This window comes from Archocentrus centrarchus, chromosome 1 (genome assembly GCF_007364275.1).
Source record: "Archocentrus centrarchus isolate MPI-CPG fArcCen1 chromosome 1, fArcCen1, whole genome shotgun sequence".
NCBI lineage: Eukaryota > Metazoa > Chordata > Actinopteri > Cichliformes > Cichlidae > Archocentrus > Archocentrus centrarchus.
In genome coordinates this window covers 13,571,181-13,598,720 of record NC_044346.1, presented here as the reverse complement: position 1 = coordinate 13,598,720, position 27,540 = coordinate 13,571,181, and the positions used below count along the sequence as shown (strand labels likewise).

The following is a 27,540-nucleotide window of genomic DNA, read 5'->3' as shown; positions in this document are numbered from 1 at the left end:
TGTGGAGCCGTAATTCAGACTGACAAAATTTCCCACAAGTTTCTAACAGTATAAACTACTGTTTTACTGTTGAGCTCGGAAAGCTTGATTATTTTTGCTTAAGAAGTGCAGACTTTAAGCTGCAATTAATGTTACAGAACAAAAATAATACGTTAGGGGTTGAGAAACTGCAGCAATTTAATATACACAGTCTCTTTTTCCAAGGACAGATTGTGAGGCACTGTCTGCTGTCACGGCTACAACAAACTTAAAGACATAATACTTTTATTTAATCCTGTAAGGTCTATACTTATATTCTGGACAGACACAGAAATGAGATGCAAGTTGTAATAAACAAAGTGTCCTTGTAGGGGAATATAGTACAGCTAATTAAATGTGTAAGTAGAAAAGCACGGGGATGTGCTCTAACTATCCCCCCGTCGGCCCCTGTATCAGTTGACAGCTACGCTTCTGGGCAAACTTTTTGCATTTCTTCAGAATGACAGTTCTGTATCTGCTACAGGTTAGTCAGAATTAATGCCTCCCTCGAATCAACTCAAACTCATTCAGTAGACTCTTTATAAACTCATAGGAATATTTATATTATAACCTTATAAAATGGAGAAAAAAAATGTCACTTGAAGCTCTAAAATGAAAATGAGCTAATTTATTAATGGAACATTTGTAAAATCTGTTCAGACATATGGTGCACTGTAAGGTGGAGATCTGCATTTAATTGGGACACGAACGTGTAACAGAGCTGATTGTGAGTATTTTATCAAATAGTGAGATCTCCTGCTGTTTCGCTGCATTACATCACTTTACCCCCTGTAGTTACATGTCAAACTCATTAGTTCTGCTCTGTGTGAGTGCTGTGCTGAGGCCCCTGCACACCAGCTTTTATCAACAGTTCTTATCTGTTTTTCTTTCTTTTTATTTTTTACCAGAAATCCAGAAATCCTCTGAAGAGGATGATGGCTCAGGCAACTCCTGCACCATCGGGTCAGAAATCTACCTGGATGTCAGTTACCTTCATTACCTCTACGACGCCCGTCTTAGCATCAGCAGCTGCATGCGGGCCTGCCAGGTGTGGTCGGCTCCTTATGATGGCGAGGACCCACCTCCTGAGAAATATCAGCCGGGTGTCCTCGAGGAGCCAGGGCTGAAGAGTCGGCAACCCCAGGTGGCTCTCAAGAGAGTTCAGCACCCACTTTTGTCGCCCACACGATCCTGCGTGCCGCCGAGTACGGAGCCGCTTCCCGTCAACCTGCTGGAGCTGGAGTGGGATGACAGTTACGACGCATGCCTCGTGGAGACTGCTGATGCTCCTGTGGAGAGTAAACCTGCCCTGCAGCCTCCTGCTGAGCTCCCGAAGCACATCCAGGAGATGAAGAGAACAGCCCACATGTTGGTTAAAGGCTCATACATTGAGGAAAACGACTTCCAGGATGACGTCATGGTGTACGATCTCGTCGCAAAGAAAGACTCCGGCGGTGTTGAGCGCACAGGCAGCAAACCCAGTGGCTCGCAATCAGAAGAAACCAAGCCAGATTCAGCAGACGTTCCCCTAAAAAATGGGCTTGACCTAACACTTCCAACCTCTGCCATGGTTGATAATAGCAGGAATAGCTTGGATGCAAAGGCTAAAGGTCAGACGGACTGTAATGCAAACCTCCAAAACACGACCGCTGTAGAGTTGGGTGACGACCTTTTGGCTCAGTATGAGGAGCTCATTCGCACTTTGGACACTGAAGCAGGTGGAAAACAGGTCAAAGCTGATGGAGAGGTGAAGAAGCCCATCACACCTGTAGAGGTAGTGGAAGAGGATGAGATGGATTTCACCTCATTCTCTGGTGAAACACCAGAACCAGAGAAACTACATTCACCATTTGGGACGGTCAACAGGTTTCGCAGCGAGAGTGCAATTAAAAACCACTCAGTGCCTTTTACAGGTGAGACGAAGAATATCTCAGCTCTGTAGGAGTCTCAGTATTTACCAAAAATACATTTGGAAAGCATTAATAAAGATGTTGTTTTTAACCGCTCTTCCCGCAGGTCCATTTATCAGTGTGCTGTTATCTCGTCTGGAGAACATGCTATCTAACTCACTTCACGTCAACCTGTTGCTTACGGGCATCTTGGCCCAGTTGGCTGCTTACCCTCAGCCTCTCCTGCGCTCCTTCCTCCTCAACACCAACTTGGTTTTTCAGCCGAGCGTTCGCTCCCTTTACCAGGTAACACAGCCCTTTTCTTTTCTTTTGTAGTCCATTTGGAAATATTTGGTGCTTTTGGAGTCTGGTTTTACGGTGATTCTCTTCAGTCGAGCTTTAATTGCATCATCTTTGTAAATACTGCAGATGTAAATTGAATATTATATTTCTGTGTTTTTCAGGTACTAGCCACTGTGAAGAACCAGATAGAGGAGCTGGCTGCCAGCACGAGAGATTTCCCAGAGCTGATCACTGCCGCTCAACACTGGCTAATGGCTCGGGAGACCTCGTTCATGGCAGCAGGTGACAACACACACCCACAACTTTTTCTATGCCAGCTATGATTGAGATCTGCATATAGATCTGTAACAGTAAGAAAAAAAATCAAGCATCTAAAACATTTCTATTTGATTAAATTATGCAAGCGCATCAGCAGGCCTGCTAACGTAACCTTAGGAAACAACAGGCAGGATTTGGGAGGTTCAGGTGTAGCCAGCAGATACGAGAGGCAGGACTTCCTGTTCTGTATGCCAGGCGTTGTTGGTGAAAGAAGCAAATAGGCAAAAAAAAGCAAACTCTTCATCAGATGATAGCCAAAGATTTTCAGGAGCATATTCTGGTAACTATAACCAGAACCTTTAAACTTACATTATGACCTGTTTCCCTGCATGCAGTCAGACCTGCTCAGTTATTATTGATCTACAGAATTCAGACTACAAACAGACTTAAAACAAAAGCAGCAATGGATGAGACTTTTGGGCGGGTTTCCTCTCGGAGCTCTGATTTCTCCCACCATCAAAGCATCAAAGGTGTCAGTCAGGCTAGGTCAGTTCTCCTGTCTTTACGCCCTTGACCAAGCTGCGGATGCACGATGACCGCTCACAGCTCTTAATACTCGGGGTGGGTTGCAGCGATGCAGAAAATGAGTTTCCTAGCAGGAATCAATAAAGGATATCTTATCCTATCTACACAGAAAATATGAAGTAACAGCCAGGAGTCAGGTTTATAACTTATATAACTTTATTTTCCCCCCCAAATAATTAAATGTTCCTTTAGGGTTGACTCAACAGTGTCCTGATTTTATTTTATTTTTTAAAAAGATGTACTGCCGTTAGAAATTAATGTTAAATTAATCATGTTGTTCACAGTTATGATCACAAATTATTGGCACGATTTTTGATTTTGAGAAATATTTTTGATGGCAACCAGAGGGTTACAAAGAGAGACTGCATTTTATTTACGGTTTTATTATTCCCCAGTCTTACCAGCACAGTGTTAAATATGCTTCAAGGCAGCCTCTGCATTCACGATTGGTTGTTTTTGGGCTCCTGTTGGGAACCAGAATAAATTTAACTGACTGCACTGAGTTCTTTAAGTCGTGTATCTCTGCAGTTGCGCTGCTCTCTCGTTCTAGCCCTGGATTTTAAGCCGTGTTTTTGAACTATATTCCCTGTGGGCTCAGAGTTGTGCAGGCTACAGAAACTGTTGTTGGAAGATGGGAATTTTAAAGGGAATTATTTTAGGAAAGCATAACTTTGTATTTAGAAAAGGAAATCAGTAACAGGAGTATGTTTACATGTGCAGTATGTCAGTGTATGCACATATTTGTTTGTTCATGTAACTCATTCAATCTTTTTCTCAGACAAAAGCTCCAGCCACCACGAGGGGGAAAGGATCTTGAAGAATTCACCCCCACCAAAACCCAAAGCCATCTCCCTGGAGCGGACCGAGGTCTTTGCTACTGTACTCTTCACGGAGTTCCTCAAAGAACTGGCTGCAATTGCACAAGAGCACTCCATCTTATCTTACATTCCTGTGGAAGAGTAATTGTGTCCCAGCAGGCCTGCATCAAGAGTCCAGTCTAACTCAGAAAGATTATAAAAGAGTCTCTTTTGATATTTGTGTCCTTTTTGGGGAGCACTTGGGAGAGAATCCTTTTTAGATCCAGTGATTTTTATACAACTATTTTTAAAAAATATAGAGTATTTATTTTCCAAGCAAAAGAAGAATCAGTTTCATTTACTTTTCAGTTTCTTCATTCCACCTCTGGAAAGAGTTTTTGGCGGCAAAGGAGGACTCGAGCTGAAAAATCTCGGCCTGTTTGCTGAAGCCTTCCACCAGCCGATACGTTTATGAAGGCACGCTCCAGGTCCACCAAAGACTGTAGACATTTAAAGAAAAAAAGAAGGCCAGCATCAGCCCTTATCTGAACCGTCTGGGTTCTGCCCTCAAAATGAATGTCTTCTAAAACCAGCTCCAACCATGGTACGACGTCCGCTGCTCAGTGTGCTACTCTAAATTACTCAGGTGGCCTTCCGGAAGTGTTGCGTCTCTGTTGTGGGATCACTGCAGGGTGCAGCGCTGGCGACTTCACAGAAACGCATCCAAACTTTGCTCTTATGCAACTGTTATGACACTTAATCCTTTGGCAAAATATGTCTTCACAAAGTGGTGTTTCCACAAAATCGTTATGTTAGATTTAGATTTTATTTCTCCCTGTTGATTCATGATGGTACCTCAGGAGATTTTGTTCTATTCTCTCAGTTCTTAAACAGCTGTAGGTGGGACAGTTTTCCTACAATGCACTAGATTTCCACACTTACGGGATCTGCACCTTTCCATATCTGCAAAAACTGACAAACCAGGTTTATCGGTGATGTATTTAATTATTTGCCTTACTTTAGTGATGCCTCATAATGTACATATTGTATGTTCTGGTGACATAGTACACTATGCAAATCAAGAATAATTAAGTTTAGCATATTTTCATAATGGGAATGGGGTATTTAAGCTCTTTATTTTTTCTGTTGCCATTTTTTTCCCAGCAAGGTTGCAGCATTACAAATGTGGTCTTTTGTCTACTGATGGTGTTGTGTTAGCTATGATCAGTCTGAAATTTCATTCATAATTTTGCATCTCCAAAGGCAACCTGCTTTGAATTGCCTTTAATGTAGTCTGCACATGGGTTTAAGTTAAAAGACTAAATGAATCTTCCAGTATAGAAATACTTGTAAATTGGTGCCTAAGTTATGAGTTTCATTCACATTATTGCCTGTTTAACTTCTGAAGGAGTTAAAGGGGAGTAATACAAAAATTAGCAGTACAAGCTGAAAGTGTAGTTTTCTATGGGCAGAATGGTAAAAGTGGGCTAAAAACGCTGTCTAGTAGCCTTGTGAGCTACGCTGAGTAGGTCAACGATCTCATCTAAAAGTTTAAGATTGGATTTTACTTTAGGATTAAACGTGAAACTTTGTGTTTCATTTTAAATGTTTTGAATTCCGACTTGATGCAGATACATCAAGGTCTGTGTGTGCAAATGTCTTTTATTTTTCTTAACAAATCTGCTCAAAATCTACAAGTGTTTGTAGTCAATCAAAGCCATTTTCATGACTTTTGAATGAGTCTTTATGAATGTTGCAGAGCACTTTATCAGCCTTTTAATATTACAGTGCCACTCACTGTTTAACAGCTCTGTGGCACGACTGCAGTTAATCAACCAACGTTGAAGATCGGGTTCTGTCCCAATAGGTTTATCTTCCAAAGACTCATCCACTCTGACATTTGAGTGTTTCCTGTTCAAGATGTAACCAGGCTGCTGCTCATTGCTGTCTCAGATACAAAGGTATGCCTCTTTTAATAAAACAAAACAAAAAAAAAAACATGCAGTGACTATGATATTCAGCAGAGATGCGACAAACTGCAGGAAAACCAGTAGGTCATAAATATCTGCTCCTTCATCACCGCTTCGAATACACAAGATAAACATTGCTTTTTATAAGTAAACAGCATCTTTTGACTGCTTGTGTAAACCAGTCATTACAGGGGTGGGAACTCAGCAAACTCTGATTGTAGAATAAATTAGACATAATAAGCAAGTGTTGACCAAAATATGGGCTGCCGGATGCATCCAGACTTTAAAAAGACCAACTTCAGGGAAAAAAGAACAAAAACAAAAAAACCCCTTATTGATCTAAGTTTATGAGGCAGTTATCATTAATTGAATTCTATTCTAATTTAAAATGTATAATGTTCGGGTGGTAAAGGGATGGACCCCTAAATCAAGTAGAGTATGTAATTTTGTAATAATGCTTCAGCCACAAGAGGGCGCTCACAGACTGTTCTCCTGCCTGGATGCTTGAGCTGGCCGGTTTTCTCAGTTCCCCTCTCTCTATAAGACAGCATCTGTCATGTCAGCAGTTTCATCTTCTGCCTCACAAATGGCCGTAATGGCCAATATGGCAATAGCCAATTGGTACATTAAGTTATATGGAATGGATTACACTGAATTACACACATTCCCTTTAAGGGAAATAATACTTAAGATCAGCTTCTCAGCCATCCCTGACGGCCATGACCACTGAATTAAAAAAAAAAAAAAAAAAAAAACCATAAAAGCCACATCAAATATCTCATCACCATGAGCGGACATTCAAACTAACATTTTACCCTATGCTGGAGTTTATAAATTCTTTTTGTTCCCTGGCAAAACAAACCGAATGCTGATGCGCCTCACAGTCACAGTCTGAAAACTTTATTACTTCTCAAACAAATAAACACAGACCAGAATAGTTTGCAGTATTTACAAAATGTCAACCTCAAAAAATAAGGACTGTGGCCTAATTTAACTCGATCAAGTATAGTTTTTATTTATTTTTTAAACATTACTGTCTTATTGTCAGACTGCTCTCAGTTTGTGTCTCACTCTACAGCGTGATCTTCATGAGGTCTTCTTCTGTAGAATTGCCCTCACCAGAACTGGATCAGCTCTGCCTTTGGTCTCTTTCTGAACCAGGCCCATCAGCTTGTTCAGAACTTTTTTGTTCCCATTTCTGATTGCGTGAACCTGCAGAGAGGCACACAAAAACATTTTTTGGACATATTTTTGACATGTTTTCCTAATAACTACACGAGACATTGTGTGTGTGTGTGTGTGTGTGAGAGCCCTAACCTCATCTGGATGCGAGTCCACCACCTTCTGGCAGATGCTGTGCAGCTGTGTGGTGTCACTAACGAGCCCCAAGTCCTGCTCTTGGGTGATCTGCAGGGCTGTCTTGCCTGGTGACCTCCACATCTCCTGGAACACCTGAGAACACAGAGAAACCCGTGAAATGCAGGTGAAAAGCAGAATACAAACAAGCAGCTGCTGGGTTGTGTGTGTCGAACGACAGACTGAAAGGGGATAATTGCATTGTCTGTGTAGCTGACTGACCTGCTTGGCAACTGAAGAGGAGATGTGTCCTGTTTCCTGGAGCTCCAGCAGCTCCGCCAGGGCAGAAGGAGAGATTGGGCTGAAATCAAATTAAGGTGGTAATTTAATCACGCTTTAATAGATGGACTTGAATTTGCAATATAAATGGTAGGAGAGAAAAAGTGGGAGTGTGGCACTGAAAGGACAAAAGAATCAATCAACATTTGTGATTTGCCTGCAATGTTTATCCCATAGGCTAGTGGTTCTCAAAGTAGGGCTCGTGGACCACCAGAGGTGTTTGATCCATAGCCAAGACGTCCAAAAACTAGATTTTTGCATCAATAAAAATGTACCCCTATTATGTGTGCATTACTTGCACCAACAAAAACTGTGATATGTTTGTGACACATCGTCTCCACCTGTCACGAGAGCACCCATATTACTCAGGGGGCAACGAACCATTGCTGCCACTGCTGCATAAGCAGCTATGCAACTGACAAGCACGGAGAAACATTCGAGTCAGTTCACCCTGTGAAACACAAACAAGCTAAACTGAAACATATACAGTGAGGAGTATTGAGTTTGGTTTTCTGGAGTACAGTGGCAAAACAAAATCATGATGCCAGCTGTCCGTCAGCCTCGGAGTCATCTGTAACACCACTGCCGCACTGCAACAGAGTTCATGATAAACAGCAGAGGATTTAAAATGGCTTGAAGTGTTGCATAAAATCATCAAAATAATTATAAAGTAATGAATCCAGCGTTGAAAATGTGAAAGGTAAAACTGCTTTTGTTAAAATGATGAACCCTGTGGCACTCTCTTGTGAGTAATATGCAGCCAAAATTTGAGCCCATCGAGAGCATCAGCAGGATCAAATGCTGCGTTTCCCCCGCTACCCAAGGCAGGACGGAGAGAGGCTACAAAGAGAAGCATTCCAGTTAGGAATACCCCCCCCCCCCCGCCCCCCCCGAACGGCTGAGTCCAGTGAACTGAAGATGAAAAAGAAAACTTCTGATATTAGACCACCTCCACGCAAGAAAACGCTCATCGTGAGCAATGAACACGGTTCTTCAGAATCTGAAAACCACGACTAGATGATGATTCAGAGGAAAGCTTCTGCAGCTGGAAAGTTAACTAAAAGTAAAGTATGAACAGATGGAATTGCTGTAAGTAATGAAAAGAATAATAAGTGGTGAATATTCTGTTGAAATAGAGAGCTAAAGGTAATGCATAAATAGTTGATACATCCAGAGTCTGCCACTTCAAGCTTCATTTTTTGGTAGAATTATGCAAACTTAATGAAAGAAACCTGAATATTTCATGACAACTCAATAGAAAAACCTTTTGTAACAACAGACGCTTGAGCTTCAAATTTGAATCCAGCAATAATCCTCCCATAAGAATGTTTAGGTGGTTCAGACGAAGGGATATGTGAGCTCATCCAGCTGTTGGGCCCCAAAAAATAAAAAATAAAAAGTTGGGACTGAAATAGGGGACCCTCATTATATATATATATATTTTTTTCACATCTTCATATTTTTAACATTGCCATCATGTAGGCCTGGTGAGACATTTCACAATTCTGTCATCATGCTGTCGCCATCCTGCCACAAATATGCCACTTAGTTTCACTCACAGGCAGCCCCCAGCAGTTTCTCTGGGGGGCTGGGAGAGCGACACGTCTGAGCTGGATGAGCTCTTAATGACATGTCTGGAGTTTCACTTCTCTAGCTGTCCCACCAATATGCTTCCCAATTTCTCATTTCATTAATCCAAGTCAACGGCTCAGAGCCAGAGGAGCAAGGGGGGAAATGTGGGCAGGCCTGACGGGGCAGCAGAGGTCATGCATCAGACGCTAACGGAACACTTGGAGAACTTTTACTTGCTAACCAACTTCCGGTTATTTCCTCCTGGCTCCGAATACTCAAATACTTCTCCAAGTACCTATATGAGTCCGTTTCTAAAATGCCTGCAGTTTTTGACAGTTCTGCCTGCCATTCTTTGTTTTTCTTCAGCTTTCCTCCTTTCAACCAAAGCAAATGCAACATTATGCATAAATAAACACCAGCTTCTTTGGAGTTTGCTCACACACAAATGCTTCACAACACTCTGGGAATGGCAGATAATGTAAAGCTCACAGCATCTGTGCTGACATCAGTCCATTACTTCAACTTCATGTGTTGTGTAATGACTCGGGCCTTTAATGAGTTCAAAGAAATTATCATTGTGCTCTATTGCTAATCACAGTTGGACCAACAACTCAGACGCCTTTGACCGCCTTCATTTTTCATCTAACTGCACTAATTATTGAACTGCCACTGTAAGAAAATTGCTAGACTGAAAGCATTGAAATAAGTGTTGGACATTTAGCATCTAACATTGCCATAAACAGAAACAGTGGGAGACAACAGGTGTTATTTATTCATAGCCAGTGGCCAGAAATCCATCTTTGTGTGTGTGTGTGTGTGTGTGTGTGTGTGTGTGTGTGTGCACATGGGTTTTTTTTTTCTTTTCAGTGTTCAAGTCTAAAAAGGTATCATGGCAACTCTTTTCATAGCAAATCAAAATCTCTTTAATGTCAAGAGTGTTTTAGAACACCTTCAAGCTAACAGACTTTCTTTCTTCAGGGAGAGATCAAACCTTCAAAAAGTAATTCTCTAAAAAGCTTTCTCACTGGCAGAATTAAGGAATATCCCATCATACTGTTGTATAGTTATGGATGAGTTATTTATGTAACTAAAGCTGAAGCTGAAGTGCTCTCCGTTTCAAATATATATATATATATATTTTTTTTTATATAAAATATATATATATTTTATATAAAATTTATATAAAAAATATATATATTTTATATAAAAAATATATATATAAAATATATATATATATAAATGGTACTCAAGATGGCGCCGGTGAGGTCAGCAGCCGTCGTACCTGCTCCTACGCTTTGTTTGTATATATTAGGTTTAGCTCTAATTTTGGACTTTATAATTCCGCCTGCTCTGTGTCATATCACGTATGACAGACAGACTCTTTTTAATATCAGAATACAGCACTCTGGCTGTATTCTGACACCTTTTTCTCCCGACCCGACTTGGCCTCGGGAGATACTGCGTTTCCAGTGGGCCAGCTCAAACAAAGGACGGACCAGGTCACGGACAAGGCCCCGAGGGAAAAGAGCCGGCGTAAGAGAGAGGCTGAGGCGCAGAGCGCACCAAACGCCACTGCCGAGCATCCTGTTGGCTAATGTCCAGTCACTGGATAACAAGCTGGACGAACTCAGGGCCAGGATACAGTTTCAGAGGGACATAAGGGACTGCAACATCATCTGTCTCACGGAGACATGGCTGACTCCCCTCATACCGGACCACGCCGTACAGCCGTCGGAGTTCTTCAGTGTTCATCGCACGGACAGAACGAGTGAGTCTGGAAAATCAAGAGGAGGTGTGTGCCTAATGATTAATAACAACTGGTGTGACAGTAGGAATGTTGTCCTTCTGAAACAATCATGTTCACCTAACCTGGAGCTCCTAACCCTGAAATGCCGTCCCCACTACCTGCCCCGCGAGTTTACGTCGGTCATCTTCAGCGCCGTCTATATTCCACCTCAGGCGGACACAAACACTGCACTATCCGAGCTACATGAGGCTATTTCCACCTATCAGGCTAACCAGCGTGATGCGGCTCTCATCGTAGCCGGGGACTTTAACAGTGCAAACTTGAAAAAGCTGATACCGGAGTTGATTCAACACATCGACTGCCCCACCAGAGGAGAGAGGACCCTAGACCACTGCTATTCTCCATTCAAAGATGGCTACAAAGCAAAGCCTCTTCCGCCTTTTGGGAAGTCTGACCACACCTCTGTACTTCTCATGCCGAAATACAAACAACGGCTCAGGCAGGAACCCCCTGCTGTGAGAGAAGTGACACGGTGGTCTGATCAAACAGAGGCCGCTCTGCAGGGTGCGTTGGATTCAACCGACTGGGACATGTTTCGCAGCAGCGCGGGCGGAGACATCGAGGAGTTTACGGAAACTGTTGTGGGATTTATTGGGAAAGTTGTTGAAGACACTTCACTTAGGAGGACCATCAGGACTTTTCCCAACCAGAAGCCGTGGGTGGATAAATCTGTCCGCGACGCCCTGAGGTCCCGCACCGTTGCCTACAACTCCGGCCTCGCCTCTGGGAACATGGAGGACTACAAGGTTGCATCATACAACGTCCGCAGAGCGGTGAAAGAGGCAAAATATCGCTACGGCCGCAGACTGGAACAGCAACTACAACAGTGTGACCCCAGGGGACTGTGGCAGGGACTACGCACCATCACGGACTACAAAGCACCACACACACACCCGGTGAGTGCCGACGCTTCTCTGGCTGATGAACTCAACATCTTCTTTGCGCGCTTTGAGTCGGGAAGCCGACAGCCCGCTGCGCTCCCGGCCGGAGGGGCGGAGACACTCACTGTGACGGAGCGCGACGTGAGGAGGGCGTTTAGACGTGTAAACACCAGGAAAGCGGCTGGACCAGACGGTATTAGTGGACGTGTCCTTAAGACCTGCGCTGACCAGCTGGCACCTGTGTTTACAGTGATATTCAACCTCTCACTGAAACTGTGTGTGATTCCCACCTGCTTTAAAAAGTCCATCATAGTCCCTGTCCCAAAGAAACCACACCCCAGCAGCCCCAATGACTTCAGGCCCATAGCACTCACCTCTGTGGTGATGAAGTGTTTTGAGAGACTCATCAAGACATTCATCACCTCCTCACTGCCCACCACCCTCGACCCACTACAGTTTGCATACCGGCCAGACAGATCCACAGACGACGCCATATCCTTCCTCCTCCACAAGACCCTTTCACACATAGACACTGGTAAGGGGAACTATGTGAGAGTGCTGTTTGTAGATTACAGCTCAGCATTCAACACCATAGTTCCCTCCAGGCTGGTCTCTAAGCTGCTGGACCTGGGCCTGGGCCCATCCCTGTGCAGGTGGGTTCACAGCTTCCTGACCAGCAGACCACAGGTGGTACGAGTGGGTCACCTCACCTCATCCTCCCTCACCCTCAACACTGGATCCCCCCAAGGCTGTGTGCTCAGCCCTCTGCTGTACTCACTGTACACCCATGACTGCGAGGCCACGTCAGAGTCCAACGTCATCATCAAGTTTGCTGACGACACTGCTGTTGTGGGACTAATCTCTCACAATGAGGAGACAGCCTACAGGAGAGAGGTCTCCCGCCTGGAGAACTGGTGCCAGGAGAACCACCTCCTGCTCAACGTCAGCAAAACAAAGGAACTGATCGTGGACTTCAGCAGGAAGCAGCAGAGGGACTACCATCCACTTGTCATCAGTGGTGCTGAGGTGGAAAGAGTGGACACCTTCAAATACCTGGGAGTGACCATCTCACAGGACCTGTCCTGGACTCATCACATAAACATCACTGTGAAGAAGGCCAGACAGCGTCTCTACCTCCTCAGGCGGCTGAGAGACTTCAAGCTCCCACTCAAGGTGCTCAGGAACTTTTACACCTGCACCATCGAGAGCATCATGCGTGGGAGCATCACCACCTGGATGGGAAACTGCACCAAGCAGGACTTCATGGCCCTAAAAAGGGTGGTTCGTTCAGCTGAACGGACCATCAGAACCACCCTCCCCAACCTGCAGGACATTTACACCAAGCAGTGCAGGCTGAGGGCCATGAAGATCCTAAAACAGCCCAGCCACCCCGGACACTCTCTCTTCTCCCTGCTCCCATCAGGCCGGCGTTACCGCTGCCTGAGGGCTAAGACTGAAAGGTTGAAGAACAGTTTTTACCCACAAGCCATCCGTCTGCTCAACTCTGAGCCCTAACTGGACCATTATTGCACAGTGTAAATATTATAATTTAAAAAGTGTGTATAGTGTATAGTATATAGAGTATAGTGTATAGTGTGAATTACTTTTTTTTATTTTTATTCTTCTTATTTATATGTGTGTGTATATAAGGTTGCAGGTACAAAATACATTTCACTGTGCATTGTACTGTGTATAACTGTGCATGTGACAAATAAACACTATCTTATCTTATCTTAAATATATATATATTTTATATAAAATATTAACAAGAAAATAGTTGAATAACTTTGGCTTTATTGGCATCTGTCAAGAGTTGGAATCAGCAGTTTGATTTGATGATGGACTTTTCTGCAGCACGTCACCCCTCTTTTATCTGCATCTGCAAATCTCTGTACAGGGAAGAATGCACCCTGTTCCATTTACTGAGATCAGCAGCAAACTTTTGGAGTTTGAGATGTAATGAACATATGAAAGCATCTTGGGCCGCAAGTCCTTCTGAAACAGCAGTGCTTAGTGACCTAATGAAATGCTGGAACAGAAGGGATCGGACCGCAGTCACAAGAAGAGCAAAAAACCCCCAAATAGGAGGTTTGAACCAGGGACCTTCCTGCTGTGAGGTGACAGTGCTAACCACTGCACCACCATGCTGCCCATGAGATCCTACATCTCTACTAGAGTTCTTTTTGCTGGTTAAATCAGCATGTTCATGTATTGGCCTGTGTCTCACCTCTGGCACACACTCATGTCTTGCTGTTTGAGGTGACCTAGCAGCTCATTTGTTACCCAGCCAATCACCTTCCTCGGCTCCTTCTTGGTCGCCTTTAACACAGCCTCAAAGTAGTCCACCAACCCATCTTCAGTCTGCAGCAACATAAAAAAAATCATTTCACAAACATATTATCTAATTACGATCAAACCAGCTCAACCCAGCAGAGCTCATCAGAATACAATTGCATCCTGTTAAAGTCCAGCAAGCTATAACACTAAAATCTGACTGAATGGCTTTTAAAGAAAAGCCAGGAACCACTACCTCTCCCACTGGCTGCTTTCACCCACTTTTATCCCACTCAGAAACTCACCATCAGAGTGAAGCTGTGTTCGGGTAGGATGCCGTATGTTTGCACCAGCCTGTCTCTTTTGACACTTGGTAGCTCCGGCAGCCCTTCCTTTATCTTCTGCACCACCACCACCTGGCACGCATCAGTGCCAGCAGGCAGCGATGCGTTATCCTCGTACACAATCAGAGGGGGCAGGTTGGGCTCTGGCATAAACCTGAACAAAGGCAGGGGAGGTGAGTGAAAACTGGGCAGAATGTTTTATCAGTGGTACGGATAAGCTCAGAGAAAAAAGGTTGGCTTGTGTTGACACCACACACGTCACATTTCACTTGCTCCCCTGATCATTTCACTCCATCAGACTTAAACCTGTCAATCATGCCCCCAACTAAACTACAACACATACATACAACTTAGGTCCAGACCTTAGGTGAGGTCTGCTTATTTTTTATCTACCTGTCAATCCCCAGCCCCCACTGAGAGCAGGATCTTCCTATGATTTTATATATATTTTATATATATTTAACACCTGGGAAATAAAATCATGCTCACCTGTAGTCCTGAAGACCCTCTTTGTCCCTCATAGGTACAGTCTCCCTAGAAGACCAGATGCCAATGTCATAAATGGCATATATTATAGAAAACTCAATATCTTTGTGTCTGTAGCAGTTGATGAGTAGCTCAAACAATGATGAAAATACTGAAACAAAAGCACTATAAAACTAAAGAATGAACATGTGTGGGGGATCCCTTTCAATGAGCCTGCTTGTCTTCAAACTAATGCCGTCAGATCTGCGGCCACTTTCAGAAGAATGAGAAGAAAGACCCAATCGCAGGTCATCACCACACACTGTTTAACATGCTTCACCATGTACCTCAGACATGCAAGGCCTCATGGGAAAGAGGTACCAGAGGATGATCAAGGCCTCAGCTGGCTTATTCTGTGAGCTCATAAGCTTGTGAGCAGCGCATAGCTCACAGATAACACAGAACGACGGCAGCATCCAAATGGCTCCATTCATCATCATTACCATGATGGTTCGTCCTCAGCAAAGCTCACGACTAATGAAGCAGGCAGAGATCCCAGTCAGAGGGTGCTGTAGCAACCTCATCTTGGCATGGAGGCACTGTTTTTTCATTCTCTTACCCCGATTTGGAATCATACGCCCGGGTCTCGTTTTGCACCGTCCCCCCTCTCTGCAGGACATCAATCTGTCTCTGGATCTCATAGTCTGGTGAATATCAGGGAGAACATGAACACAAATACAGATCCACAAATATAATTTGGTGCTAAATGCCAAACACCTGCTGTTACACGCTGGTGATCGTCAGCTCTCTGAGTGCTGCCATGATAAAGAGCCTTTTTTTCCCCCCCTGTGACTTTAAATACCTGTTCAGCAGCAGAATAAATGTGAAACAGCTTAACTGATAAATAATTGAAGCACAGCGCTACTATATGTCAAAACACACTTACAAAACCTGTGTCTAAAATACTGAAATTTTCTGGGACTACTTGCCTGGTTGAAGTGAAGTGCAGTTAAAAATAAGAAAAGTTATAGCTGACACATAATCTATGAACAGCTGCAAGAAGTCAGTTAACCATCACAAGCTGCTATCAGGCAGCTAATTGTTTGTGAATGGCTGTCAGTCCAAAAAAAGTTACGCTTCACAAGTCACTGTCAGTTTCAACTATGCTTCCTGTCTTAATGCTGCTTTATGAATCCAGCAATCTTGCTTTCGTATCAACCAAAAATCATCCTGTTTCCAAGCACTTATGTAATAAAAATATGAAGGTTATATTTTATTACGCATGTTGTTTCTTAGCTGTTCTATAGCTTTCAAATGAAATAGAGGAAAAACAAAAATAACTCCCTTTGAATTGGACTAGAAGTATAAAGCCACATGAAATGGAAATATTTAAGTATAGTAAAAGTAACATGAGATTTTATTTCTTCCAAGACATCCAGTGGAGACTCCAGGAAGTTAGGGGTTCAGCCAATAAACAATCTGGAACATAACCATCTGGTTTAAATTCAATAAATGCAACATGTTAATCACTGAAAAGTTGGAACAGAAAGTTTAATGCTTTAAAAATGTGCCCATCAGCTCTGTGAAAAATCAAACATTATCTTCTTCTTTTGGCTGCTCCCTTTAGGGGTCACCACAATGGATCATCTACCTCCATCTCCCCCTATCCCCGGCATTCTGCTCTGTCACACCAACACCCTTGCATGTCCTCCTTAACTACATCCATAAACCTTCTCTGTGGTCTTCTTTTTTCCTCCTGCCTGGCAGCTCCATCTTCAACATCCACTATCTCTCCTCTGCACATGTCCAAACCCTCTCAGCTTTGACCCTCTAACTTTGTCTCCAAACCACTCAACCTGAGCTCTCCCTCTGATGTATTCATTTCTAATCTTGTCCATTCTGGCCAATCCCAATGTAAACCTTCAGCTCTGTCCTTCTGTCACAAGGCACCCCTAGCACTCATCTCCACACGCCCCACCCTGCCTGAACTCTCTTCTTCACCTCTCTTGTGCACTGTCTGTTGCTTTGTTTCACCCCAGGTAAACTCATCTACCTTCACTACCTCTACTTCTTGCATTTTCACTGCCTTTCATTCACACCCACACCAACACACACACACACGTATTCTGTTTTGCTTCTGCTCACTTTCACTTCTTTTTCTCTCCAGTGCATACCTCCACCTCTCCAGGCTCCCTTCCACCTGTTCCCTACTCTCCCAACAGTTCACAGTGTCATCTGTCAACATCAGAGTTCACGGACACTCCTGGCTCATCTCATCAGTCAACCTGTCCATCACCACTGCAAGCGAGAAGGGGCTCACAGCTGTGTAATCCCACCCCAACTTTGAACCCATCTGTCGCTCCTATCACACACCTCACCACCGTCTCCCTGTCCTCGTACATGTCACTGTCATACATGACCCTTATTTGATACAGCCTGAAAAAGGAAAATGCAAACTGCTTGTTCAATTTACTTCAGCTTTTAATACAAGAGTCTTAATCAAAGTACAGCAGCACTATGGAGAGCATATCAACTGTGGAGTAGTACAATATAATAGCCTCACTGCTGCTACACTACAGTGTAGCAGCACAATCAGCTCAATGCATCGTAGGAACAAGACTTCCTGACCTGGACAATATTACCACAAGCTGCTGCTACAACAAAGCGCAAAATTATAAAAGACCATTTCACCCTGAACATGACCTGTAAAAATGTCAACTAAAAAAAAAAAAAAAAAGGTCTAAATTGTGTGAGCAATCATGCCTGCAGTTACAACCAAAAAAAAAAAAAAGATGCCTGAGGCACTTTCAAGGTGTTCTGCTATCCCTGCTGTTGAATTTCAGACTTTTCTAATCGGTGCTTACCTATAGCTCTGGCAAGGTATCGAATGCTGTTGATGTTCTTCACCTCTGTCCTGACGCCCAGTGGCTCTCCAGGTCTGTGTACTGAGACGTTGGCATCCACTCTCAGCTGCCCCTCTGAGCAGAAAGAGGTAAAAAGACGCATGCAGAGAGAGTTAAGTTTAGGTTTAGAAATGTGGCAACTTGGAAGAAGGGGAAGAGAGAGACAGAGAGTGATTTCCATACCAGACATGTTGCCTTGACAGGTGCCTAGGGCTTGCAGAATGAGCTGCAGCTCTTTGACAGCTGCAGCAGCCTCCTCACCACAGCTCATGTCTGGCTCCATCACCAGCTCCATCAGACCTACACCTGACGCACGTGAAGACAGCACTGTTTCACAGTTCTAGGGTTTGGAGGTCAGTGATAAACTGCTGCTTTGTTCATCAGCTTTATATTTAATTGCCGTCAAACATTATTTAAAAAAAAAAAAAAAGGTTGGTGTAAAGGTGTAAAATGATTTGTTTGTTATCAGAAATAATTTTTTTTTTTTTAAGTAAAAAAATAATAAATAAAAATAGTGATAGTATGACTCTCAAAACTTTTCCAGCATCGCTGCTGTTTGTCAATCCTAAAAATGAATTTTTAAAAACAGTTTAATTTCTCATTCAAATGATAGTTTAGGGACGTTAATTGCCAAACACCTGCTGTTACATGCTGGCAATCCGCAGGTCTCTGAATGCTGACACATTATAACTCAGAAGTTTTTCCCCATGACTTTTAAATACCAGTTCAGTAACAGCGTAAACAACTAATCAATCAGTAGTAAATATGCAGTAAATGCAGTGTTTGCTGGTGTCTATTTTTAGCCATAGTTCTTGATAAAAATGAATCAAACAGACAACAGAGTAGCTCAGTGACGCGTTTTAAATGACATCAGGAAAATCTGTAGCTCAGAGGAATAAGCTGCCACTATTAGACATACAAGGCTATGAGCAGGATTGATTTATCATTGATTTTTTTAATCGGACAGACTCATGCTCTGCATCGTTACCTGCTCTGTTGAGGTCTATGAGTGTCTGGCTGCGGACGTCATCATGGAGACTCTTGCCGCTGTCCTGTTCCAGCTGAATCTGTTTGATGTGCACATTTTTTCTCATCACCTGGTTCCTCTTTTTCCCTCCAAGGAGGCTGTAAGTAAGCATGCCATCTACTGCGAGTGGCCGACGTTGCTGAGTGATCTGGTATCCAGCCTGAAACAAGAAAATACAATAAAACAAAACTACGGGCAGCAAAGTTGTCCCAGAACCTTAAAACATGTCCCATCTTATTATGTGTTCACAAGATATGTCCTATAATAGTTAATAGGAAGGCAATAGTACCTCAAATAGCTAACTGTTACAACCACAATATGCAGAAGAGCATCTCTGAACATACACACAATGTCAAACCTTGAAGCAGATGAGCCTCACCAGCAGAAGACCGCACCAGGTGCCGCTCCTGTCAGCTAAGAAAAGGAAACTAAAAAAATCCACACAAGCTCACTAAAATTTGATAACGGAAGATGGGCAAAACATTGTCTGGTCTGATGAGTCTCTGCTGCAACATTTGGACTGTAAGGTCAGAATATGGTGTAAACATGAAAGCACGGATGTATCCTGCCTTGTATCGATGGTTCAGGCTGGTGGTGGTAGTGGTGTAATGGAGTGGGAGATATTTACTTGGCACACTTTGGGCCCCTTAGTACCAACTGAGCATCATTTAAATACCATTGTTGCTGATCATGTCCATCCTTTTCCAATCACAGTGTTCCCATCCTCCAGCAGGATAACGCACCATGTCACAAAGCTCAGATCATCTCAGACTGGTTTCCTGAGCATGACAGTGAGTTCACTGCACTCAAATGGCCTCCACAGTCACCAGATCTCAATCCAGTAGACCACCTTTGGGATGTGGTGGAACAGGAGATTCCCGTGCAACAAACCTGCAGCAACTGTGTGATCCTGTCATATCAGTATGGCCCAAAATCTCTGAGAAAAGAATTAAGGCAGCTCTGAAGGCAGAAATGGGCCCAATCCAATACTAGCAAGGCATACCAAAATATCACTAAAATCAGTTCGTCTTCCACATCCTTTTTAACTGAAAGGAGAAATGACCCTTCAGTTGGTTTAACCAACACATCTTTTTAATTGTGGAAGGAAAACGATTTCATGAAGTCTTGCAGTTAATTACAGTTTTTGCAGTGTGAAGGTCTGGAAGGGAGCATCAGTTAAACACAGTGCTGGCTGATTGGCTCGGCTGTCATAATGCAGAAGGAGCTGGCATTTCACTCAAGGTTTCTGCTCACAAAAGCACAATATTTCATGAGCTCCTCTATTCCTAGAAGAACCTGCTGCCCCAAGTATTAATTTCGATGTTACCATGGCAACTACATCACAAGAACTAAACATTAATCATACTTATGCTAAGGAGACTGAGGACGTGGGAGAAGAGATTGGAGGGGGGGGCTGCTAGTCACCAGCTTTTTGTACAGCGTGCCTGATCGACACAATCAATCACCTCCACAACTCCTCCTTTTAAAAGAAACGAGAAGAAAACAAAGCAGACTCCCGGGGATGTTCTTTTTCAATTTCGGCTCTTCTTGGTGGATTTGATCTGTAAATCTGTGAGATTTTGTGACTACTGTTGCAGCTCATCAGAAATCCCCTGTGCCCTACTTAATCTTTTCAGGAGTTTTGTCTCTGCCGTTGAAAACGACATCTCTGCTGGTGAAAGCACGACCGCGGCCGTACTGTACATTAGGGAGCGTCTGTGTAATTGAAGACCATTTGCATTTCCTGCATAATAAATCAGCTGCTTTTGGATGAGCCGTGTTTGCTGGTAACAGGTTGCTGGTAGCCACATTAAGCTTTCGCAATTATGCTGTGACAGCACACGGCGCCTTAATGAGCGCTTCCTGAGACTCTTATAGATGCGTGTCTGCTTACACACTGTGCATGCAGGATCAAACACACACACGCACACACACTTTAAACTCCTTTCCATATTGCGAGCCCCTGAGTCATTTTCTGACTCATTCCGAAGTCTAAACAAACAAGACTCAGTCGGTCGTCTAATTCCTCGCCCCTGCACACTGATGTTTTTCCTCGGCTACCCCCACCGAGGTCACAAAGACATTTCATTTCTCTCATTAAACGCAAGTCAAAGCTTCAATGGCCAGGCCACGTCTGTTTATTTGGAAACTTAATATCTCAAGGAAATTGTAATTATTTAGATGAGCGTGGAGCTGCTGAGGCATGTTATTAAAGGGCTGTTAAAAACTTTATATATGTGCCTTGCCTGCCATTTCAATTCAATGAAGGAATGCTGCTTGGACAGCGGCATTAATCATTTAATGAGCAACTGTGGTGTTTTACAAAATGCAATCAGGGATTTCTAGTGGAACATATCAATAATGTACAATGCAATTTACAAATGTATTTTTCAAGGGCGGGATAATTTCTCCCTCGATCCTGCTCCTCGTTGTGGTTTTACGAGCACAGATTGCACTCAAACTTTTGGTCGAATGTGAAGAATATTCCATCATCTGCATAATTAAAGCCACTCTGACTCTGAGTTTATCAAGCTGCTTCACTGAGACAGACCACCCTCTTTAAGCAGCTGTGAGAGTAATGGAAACTAAGTAATTATAAATCAGGCTACACTAGGTATTTAAAACATCAATAAGGCTTTGGGCTGAAACCTACTGGCACGAGTTCTCAAAGAAAAAAATAATAATCTTAATCCTGCCGTGTGTGTTGAGAATGAATCCAAAGGAGATGATGTAAACTTCTGCAAACACACAAGAAAGCAAGAGGAGCCCAACAATAATCCCTGCACTTCTGGAGGGGATTTTGCTGGGAGATTGATGAACTTTGTGGGAAGACAAAGTATAATTTACAATAGCTAAAATATGCACTGCTGCCACTTTGTGAAAACCAGTAATTCTCTCGAAATTAAATGGGAAAACCTCAATCTGTAAAGATCTGCATATAATGGGCGCGCTCCATCATGCTTACCCAGTCACATTTGCACAGTAAAGTCAACTTAGATCAGAAAGTAAATCATGAACTAATCAAATGCTGCAATAAAACCACCAGTTCAAGTTTTTTTTTTTTTTACTGTATGTTGCTTGCTACTTCAAGGTACTCTCTTCTTTGAGCAGTTTCACTGAAATATGGTATACTCAAAGAAAAAGAAAATGTGTCTCCCAAATTCTTTGGTCCATAATTACCCTCCTCATTGCCTTGCCCAAAGCTCTGTTAGTAAAATGTCTTACCAGGGCGAGCTGCACTTTGAAAAATTTGAAATGTAAAATTCTCTTACACCTTTCTTTTGAGGAAATTCTAGATTTATTAGCAGGAGGTCTCTGTTGGGCAAGTCACTGCAGAGCTCCCATGACATTTTGTCTTTTCCATCCAAGCCTTAAAATGTCACTCATAATGGCATTAAAATTACCCCAGGGCTACTGAAGGGTTGAGAAACCTTTCCATGCAAGCACTCCATTACAGAAAGCAAAGTGAACATCACTTGGGCAAGACAGTTTAATGGAAATATCACTTTTAAAGACAGTTTTAGGGGGAATATCTCTACCAGCACTGCTACTATTCAGCTCATATAGCCTGTCGTTAAGATATTTAAACACTGCATGTCCTGGCCCCTTGTGACCTACTCCTGTGGGGGCCATGCCTTCTGGGGGCATTTAGCAATCTTCCCCTTTGTTCATTTTCTCTCTCACATCTCCTTTTTCAAAATATAGTGTGTTTAATTTGACATTAACTTATTTATTCGCCTTCTCTCACATCTAGATAAACAATTTATTTTTCTCTCAATTTTTCTATGTCGACAACGACATGTGCACATCCAATAAATATGTACACAAATCGCATGTTAACACCTTTTTCCCCAATTTGGCGCATTTCCTTTTTTGTTTACCTTTTCTTTAATCTGTACCCTTCTGTCTACCCCTGTACAATATGTGCAAACGAGTAAATCAGATGTGTATCAGGCTGTAGGCCGGCTGTGATTCAAAGAAACCAGTGGTAGTTTTGACACAGCACTCTCACAGGCCTAGTTTAGCCAAGCAGCAAACTGGGGCTAAAAAACTAAGCAAACACTCAAGTGCCAAAAACTGCAGTTCCTGGGCACAAAAAAATAAAATAAAATAAAATAATAAAATTAATTAAAAAATAAAATAATAAACTGCAATTAGTGCATGCCTAAAAAGTATGCTTAATAACTTTATTAAATTTTAATAATTTTTGTTGACCCAGCTAATTGATTCAGTGGTTTTAGAATCCCGTCTCTGCTTTTTTGATAAGCTAAGTGGAAAAGGACTGGTATTTATATAGTAGTGCTTTTCCAGTCTTACTGGATGCCTAACATGAATGTGTTTGGACTGTGGGAGGGAGCCAGATGGATAAAACCCACAAAGGACATGTAAACTCCATTTAGAAAGGCCCCAACCCAGATTAAGAATATTAGTTACATTCACTTGGTGCACAGAAACAAGCCTCCAAAGGAATGTGAATATTACCCTTTGTCTACTGGATGTGTAAGCAGGCAACAACTGCTGTATGAGGATAATTCTGTTGTGTCTGCAACTTGTTTTCTTCCGGAGAGGGCTAAATGAATAAATAAAGACAGAGGAAAAGAAATAAAGAAGTTACTGCCGCTTTAAGAGGGGGTATTCAACAGTAACCATATGGATAGTTTCAATTAAGAATGAGATAGAAAACACAAACACCCACTTTAAGAAAATGGCTAGTATCCAGTATCCAAATAGAGCCCATTATTGGTTAATGACTACAGATCAGTCAGCTGAAGGCCTCTGCTCACCAAACTGTTTTTACTTTCATTATTTCATTTTAAATTAATATTATTAGCTCACAGTTAATAATATAAATTATGAGTCTGTGCAGATCTGTTGAATTACTTTATGTATGATTTTTCCAATTCCAATGATGACTGAAATTAAGTAAATAAAAGAGAGCAACCACCAAATTATCAGTGTGGATGAGGCAATGACCTGTGGATAATAGAAAAAATTGAAGTGCACTGAAGGAAATGAGCTGGTAAGTCAAAAGCACTGGTCATGTTCAGCGTTATTCGTCTGTATGTGTGGCAAACACTGCTTTCGCTGCTTCTGCAAGACTTGCTCACCATTTAAATTAGAGCTCACGGCTGGGAGGGTTCACTGGAATTGTTGTGACGGAAAGGCGAGAGGTGGATGAGCACAGCTTGCATAAAAGTCAAAGCAAGGAAGCAGAGTGGAAGACGATAATGAGTCCTGTCTCTTAGATAACCCCTGCCTCCTGTGCTATCGCTCTCCTTCCCGCTGAGCCCTAGATGCTGCACAGAAAGTGACAACGGAGGACAGGAAGAGAGAAAACTTACAGGGAGGTCAGCGTAAAAGTAGTGTTTCCTGTCAAAAAGCGACTTCCTATTTATGGCGCACTTGAGAGCCAGTCCTGTCATCACTGCTGCTTCGACACAGCGCTTGTTCAGCACCTGGGGACACACGGGGACATTATAGGGACCGATGATCTGGCAAGGAGAAAGCTTTTTTTTTTTGTAAAAAGGACAGGTTATGTTCATTTTAACCATCTCAAACATAACTTACAGGTAACGTGCCAGGTAAGGATGCATCGAAGAATGACACCAGGGAGTTTGGAGGAGCTGCGAACCGAACCGGAGAGCCAGAGAACAGCTTGGTGCTGGAGTTAATCTGAGCGTGAATTTCCAAACCCACCACTCCGACCAGATGCTGGGGAGCACTGAGGCACACAGTAGAGAAACAACCACATGAAAGAGGATTCTGCTTTACAGCTGGCCTGTGTCTGTGTATTATGGCAAAGGTCTGGCTTAGAGGCACCTAAGGAAATACGCTGATTTTAATGCAGTTTTATGAGTTTGCAGTGTGTTTCGATGCATACAATCACACTTTATATTTTACAGTGCTTTTAATATACACTGTTTTCTCACAAAGGAAAGTAAAGGTACAAATTAAATAAATTCACGCGGTAGTGAGACAACTGCAAAAGAAGTTTAAAAAAAAAAAGTTGTACCCTTTTCCAAAGAGCTTGCAAGGACAGCTTCCCAGATGGCTCTGTAACTACATTTAGACACTGGCACCTTCTAAAAGCAGAATACACCTTGAAAGGCCTTATTGTGTCAGTTTATATTGTGCTTTAATAATGTATGTTCAATAATGTATGAGGGAACCAGTTGTTTTTTTTTAAACAGAATATAAGGGGATGTTGGCAATTAAGCCAGAAGCTGGGCTTGGACTAGAACTTAACAACATGAGCGCTTAAAACTTTGAGACACATCTTTAAAAAGGTGGCACTGAGCTGCCTTATGAAGACTGAGGACTACGGGTGCAGTTTTTTTTTTTTTTTTTTTTTAATTATTCCCATCTTGATTGTCGACTGCAATTCAATAAATTGCAACCTTGGCTGCACCAGTTTAATTTTGGTTTAAAATTTGACACATCTGAACAAATGTGGGTCAGTTGCAAGAGTCAGAACTTTATGAAACTACACTTGCTCGGTGCATTAATAAAAACTGCATAAGAGACTCAAAAATGAATGAATGGCACAGCATGAGCCAAAAAAATAGCTGTTCAGCTTCTGGGTTTGCTTTGGAAAAGTTACTATTTCCACTGCTTGTCCTGGTTTATAATTACTTGAATTCAATAAAATCCTAATAGAGAGAGTGAATAATAACCTTGTTTGTTTTGAGGTGTCCTATCAACATTTTATAGATGTCTGTTTTGTAAAGGTGGTCTATGGGGGGGTCTTTTTGGCTGCAGGGATTTTTTGTTGTTGTTTGTTTGCAACTGTACCACTGAGAAAAATTAGTAGGAAAGCTTGGTGTCAGAGCCACAACAGATGCTCTGCTCAAGTGTTACTTTGATATGGGAATTGCATTATGTTTTTAGCCTTGATTTAATATCCTAAAGGGGTGTCAATGGTACATAGTGAACTGACATTGTTTAGTTTTACTCTGACACTAAAGCTCTTCTCTGAGATGAAAAGCATAACATTTCTGGCTGGATCAATCTGTTTAACTCTTTGCATTCTGTTATTCAGACACAGACTGCATTAGATGTATGATATTCTCCATGAAAGTCACATGATTTTTGCCATACATGCAAAAGACTTGATGAACGTGTGTAACCACTATGTGTGTGCCTGCACAGTGCTGCAGCTGTGAGAGAGCTGTCCCAGCCCCTTGCATTATTCTTATTGCAAGGAAGACATGCTTTTGTAGACCTGACTTCTAATGGCAGCCTCTGAGTGACCTATCCTCAACTCCTGATTGGATTCCACCTTATTTTGATTTTTGTTTTTTTTTTGTGTCAGAATCAGAAAGTTCAGTGTAAAATGGATTTTCTGTCTCTATTTTATTTCTCCTCACTGCTTGCTTTACGCAAATGGGTGTCTATGCCCCATAAAAAACAGCACCATATGTTCTGTATGACATACAGTTATGACTTAGGGTATAAATACAATTTTCCCAGGTCAAGACTTTTAGATCCATTCACCCCTCTGACATGACATTACTGTTCGGTATCAGGCAGAAGACAGAATAAGAAGAAGACTTCCTCTTTCGGCCGGTTCCTTTAGGGGTCACCACAATGGATCACCTGCTTCCATCTCACCCATCTCCCTAGCATCCTTCTCTGTCACACCAACCCTCTTCATTGTGAATCTTCACTGTGGTCTTCCTCTTTTCCTCCTGCCTGGCAGCTCCATCTTCAACATTCTTCGCCAATTATATCCACTATCCCTCCTCTGCACATGTCCAAACCATCTCAGCTTTGCCTCCCAGTTACTCAACCTGAGCCGTCCCTCTGATATACTCTATTTCTAGCCCTCAGCATCTTCAGCTCGGCCTCCTGTCTTTTTGTTAGTGCTCCTGTTTCCAAACCATACATCATAGCAGGTCTCACTACCTTCATGCAAACTTTCCCCTCCACTCTTGCTGCTATCCTGTCACAAATCACCCCTGACACTCACTTCCACCCACTCCACCCTGCCTGCACTCTCTTCTTCTTTGAGTGGCTGACCCCATGTATTTAAACGCATCCACCTGCACTAACTCTACCTTTTGCATCTTCACTGTTACAGCTGCGTCCCTCTCATTCACACGCGTATTCTGTCTTACTTCTCATGAGATTCATTCCTCTTCTCTTCAACTCCGGGACTTTCGGCACCCTCCTCGACGAGCAGCAGAGTGGCGCAGCGGAAGCGTGCTGGGCCCATAACCCAGAGGTCGATGGATCGAAACCATCCTCTGCTAAAATATTTTAACTCGTGTCTGTGTAAAACTTGTATACAACGATAAACCGTTGGTATATATTAAGCCTAGTAAGCGTACCTGAAGCTATTACACCACATGATTGTATAGTGTTTTTTTAAAATATATTTTTCTTCATGAAACTGACAGTTATGGTGCATTTGTGGTCCCGTTCATTTGTCTGTATTGTTTGTCAACAGGCTGAGAAATGAAGGGTATCGTTTCTCACTGTTATTACCTGAGAGAGGTATTATAACAGCTCAAAACCAACACTATGTACAGGTTAACCAGTCAGGTCAGAGGGACACACACACTAATAATCCCAGCGGCGGTCTTTCTTACCTTCCTGCTCTCCGCTGGAGCTGACCGTCGCACTGTGAGCTTGAGGTGCTTACAGCCCTCACTGTATATGAAGCCTTTGGATACAACGCTGATATTTGTTTTATATTGTGTAGCAGCTCACTTACTGCAACACAGGAGGCAGCCATATTAGCATCGCTGCTCTAATGAATATGGGAGTTGTAGTTTTTAAATTGACAATTAGGATGTAGTTCTACGCAGCT

General features: G+C 42.7%; 2 protein-coding genes and 1 non-coding gene across 4 annotated transcripts in view; 2 read left to right on the top strand and 1 right to left on the bottom strand.

Moving 5' to 3' along the window:
* The window catches only part of fhip1aa (FHF complex subunit HOOK interacting protein 1Aa), a 34,164-nt gene extending 28,699 nt beyond the window's left edge, over window positions 1–5,465 (top strand). For both annotated transcript variants that reach the window (XM_030742411.1, XM_030742420.1), the window contains exons 10-13: window positions 927–1,931; window positions 2,035–2,213; window positions 2,372–2,492; window positions 3,832–5,465. In XM_030742411.1, the coding sequence (XP_030598271.1) occupies window positions 927–1,931; window positions 2,035–2,213; window positions 2,372–2,492; window positions 3,832–4,016 (1,490 nt within the window). In that variant the 3' untranslated portion in view covers window positions 4,017–5,465. The remainder of the gene's footprint in view (window positions 1–926; window positions 1,932–2,034; window positions 2,214–2,371; window positions 2,493–3,831) is intronic.
* A 1,259-nt stretch (window positions 5,466–6,724) lies between these two features.
* Window positions 6,725–27,499, bottom strand: gatb (glutamyl-tRNA(Gln) amidotransferase, subunit B). Its single transcript, XM_030734015.1, has 13 exons — window positions 27,320–27,499; window positions 24,297–24,450; window positions 24,071–24,184; window positions 18,690–18,888; window positions 17,885–18,007; window positions 17,663–17,776; window positions 15,418–15,502; window positions 14,823–14,867; window positions 14,295–14,487; window positions 13,943–14,076; window positions 7,399–7,477; window positions 7,138–7,272; window positions 6,725–7,032 (listed from the first exon to the last, which is right to left on the bottom strand). Exons 1-13 carry the CDS (start codon window positions 27,463–27,465, stop codon window positions 6,907–6,909), a joined length of 1,647 nt encoding a protein of 548 aa, XP_030589875.1. The 5' UTR covers window positions 27,466–27,499; the 3' UTR covers window positions 6,725–6,906.
* trnam-cau (transfer RNA methionine (anticodon CAU)) lies at window positions 26,909–26,980 on the top strand. Its single transcript has one exon. It is a non-coding gene; the product is annotated as a tRNA-Met (tRNA).
* Window positions 27,500–27,540: the final 41 nt, after the last annotated feature.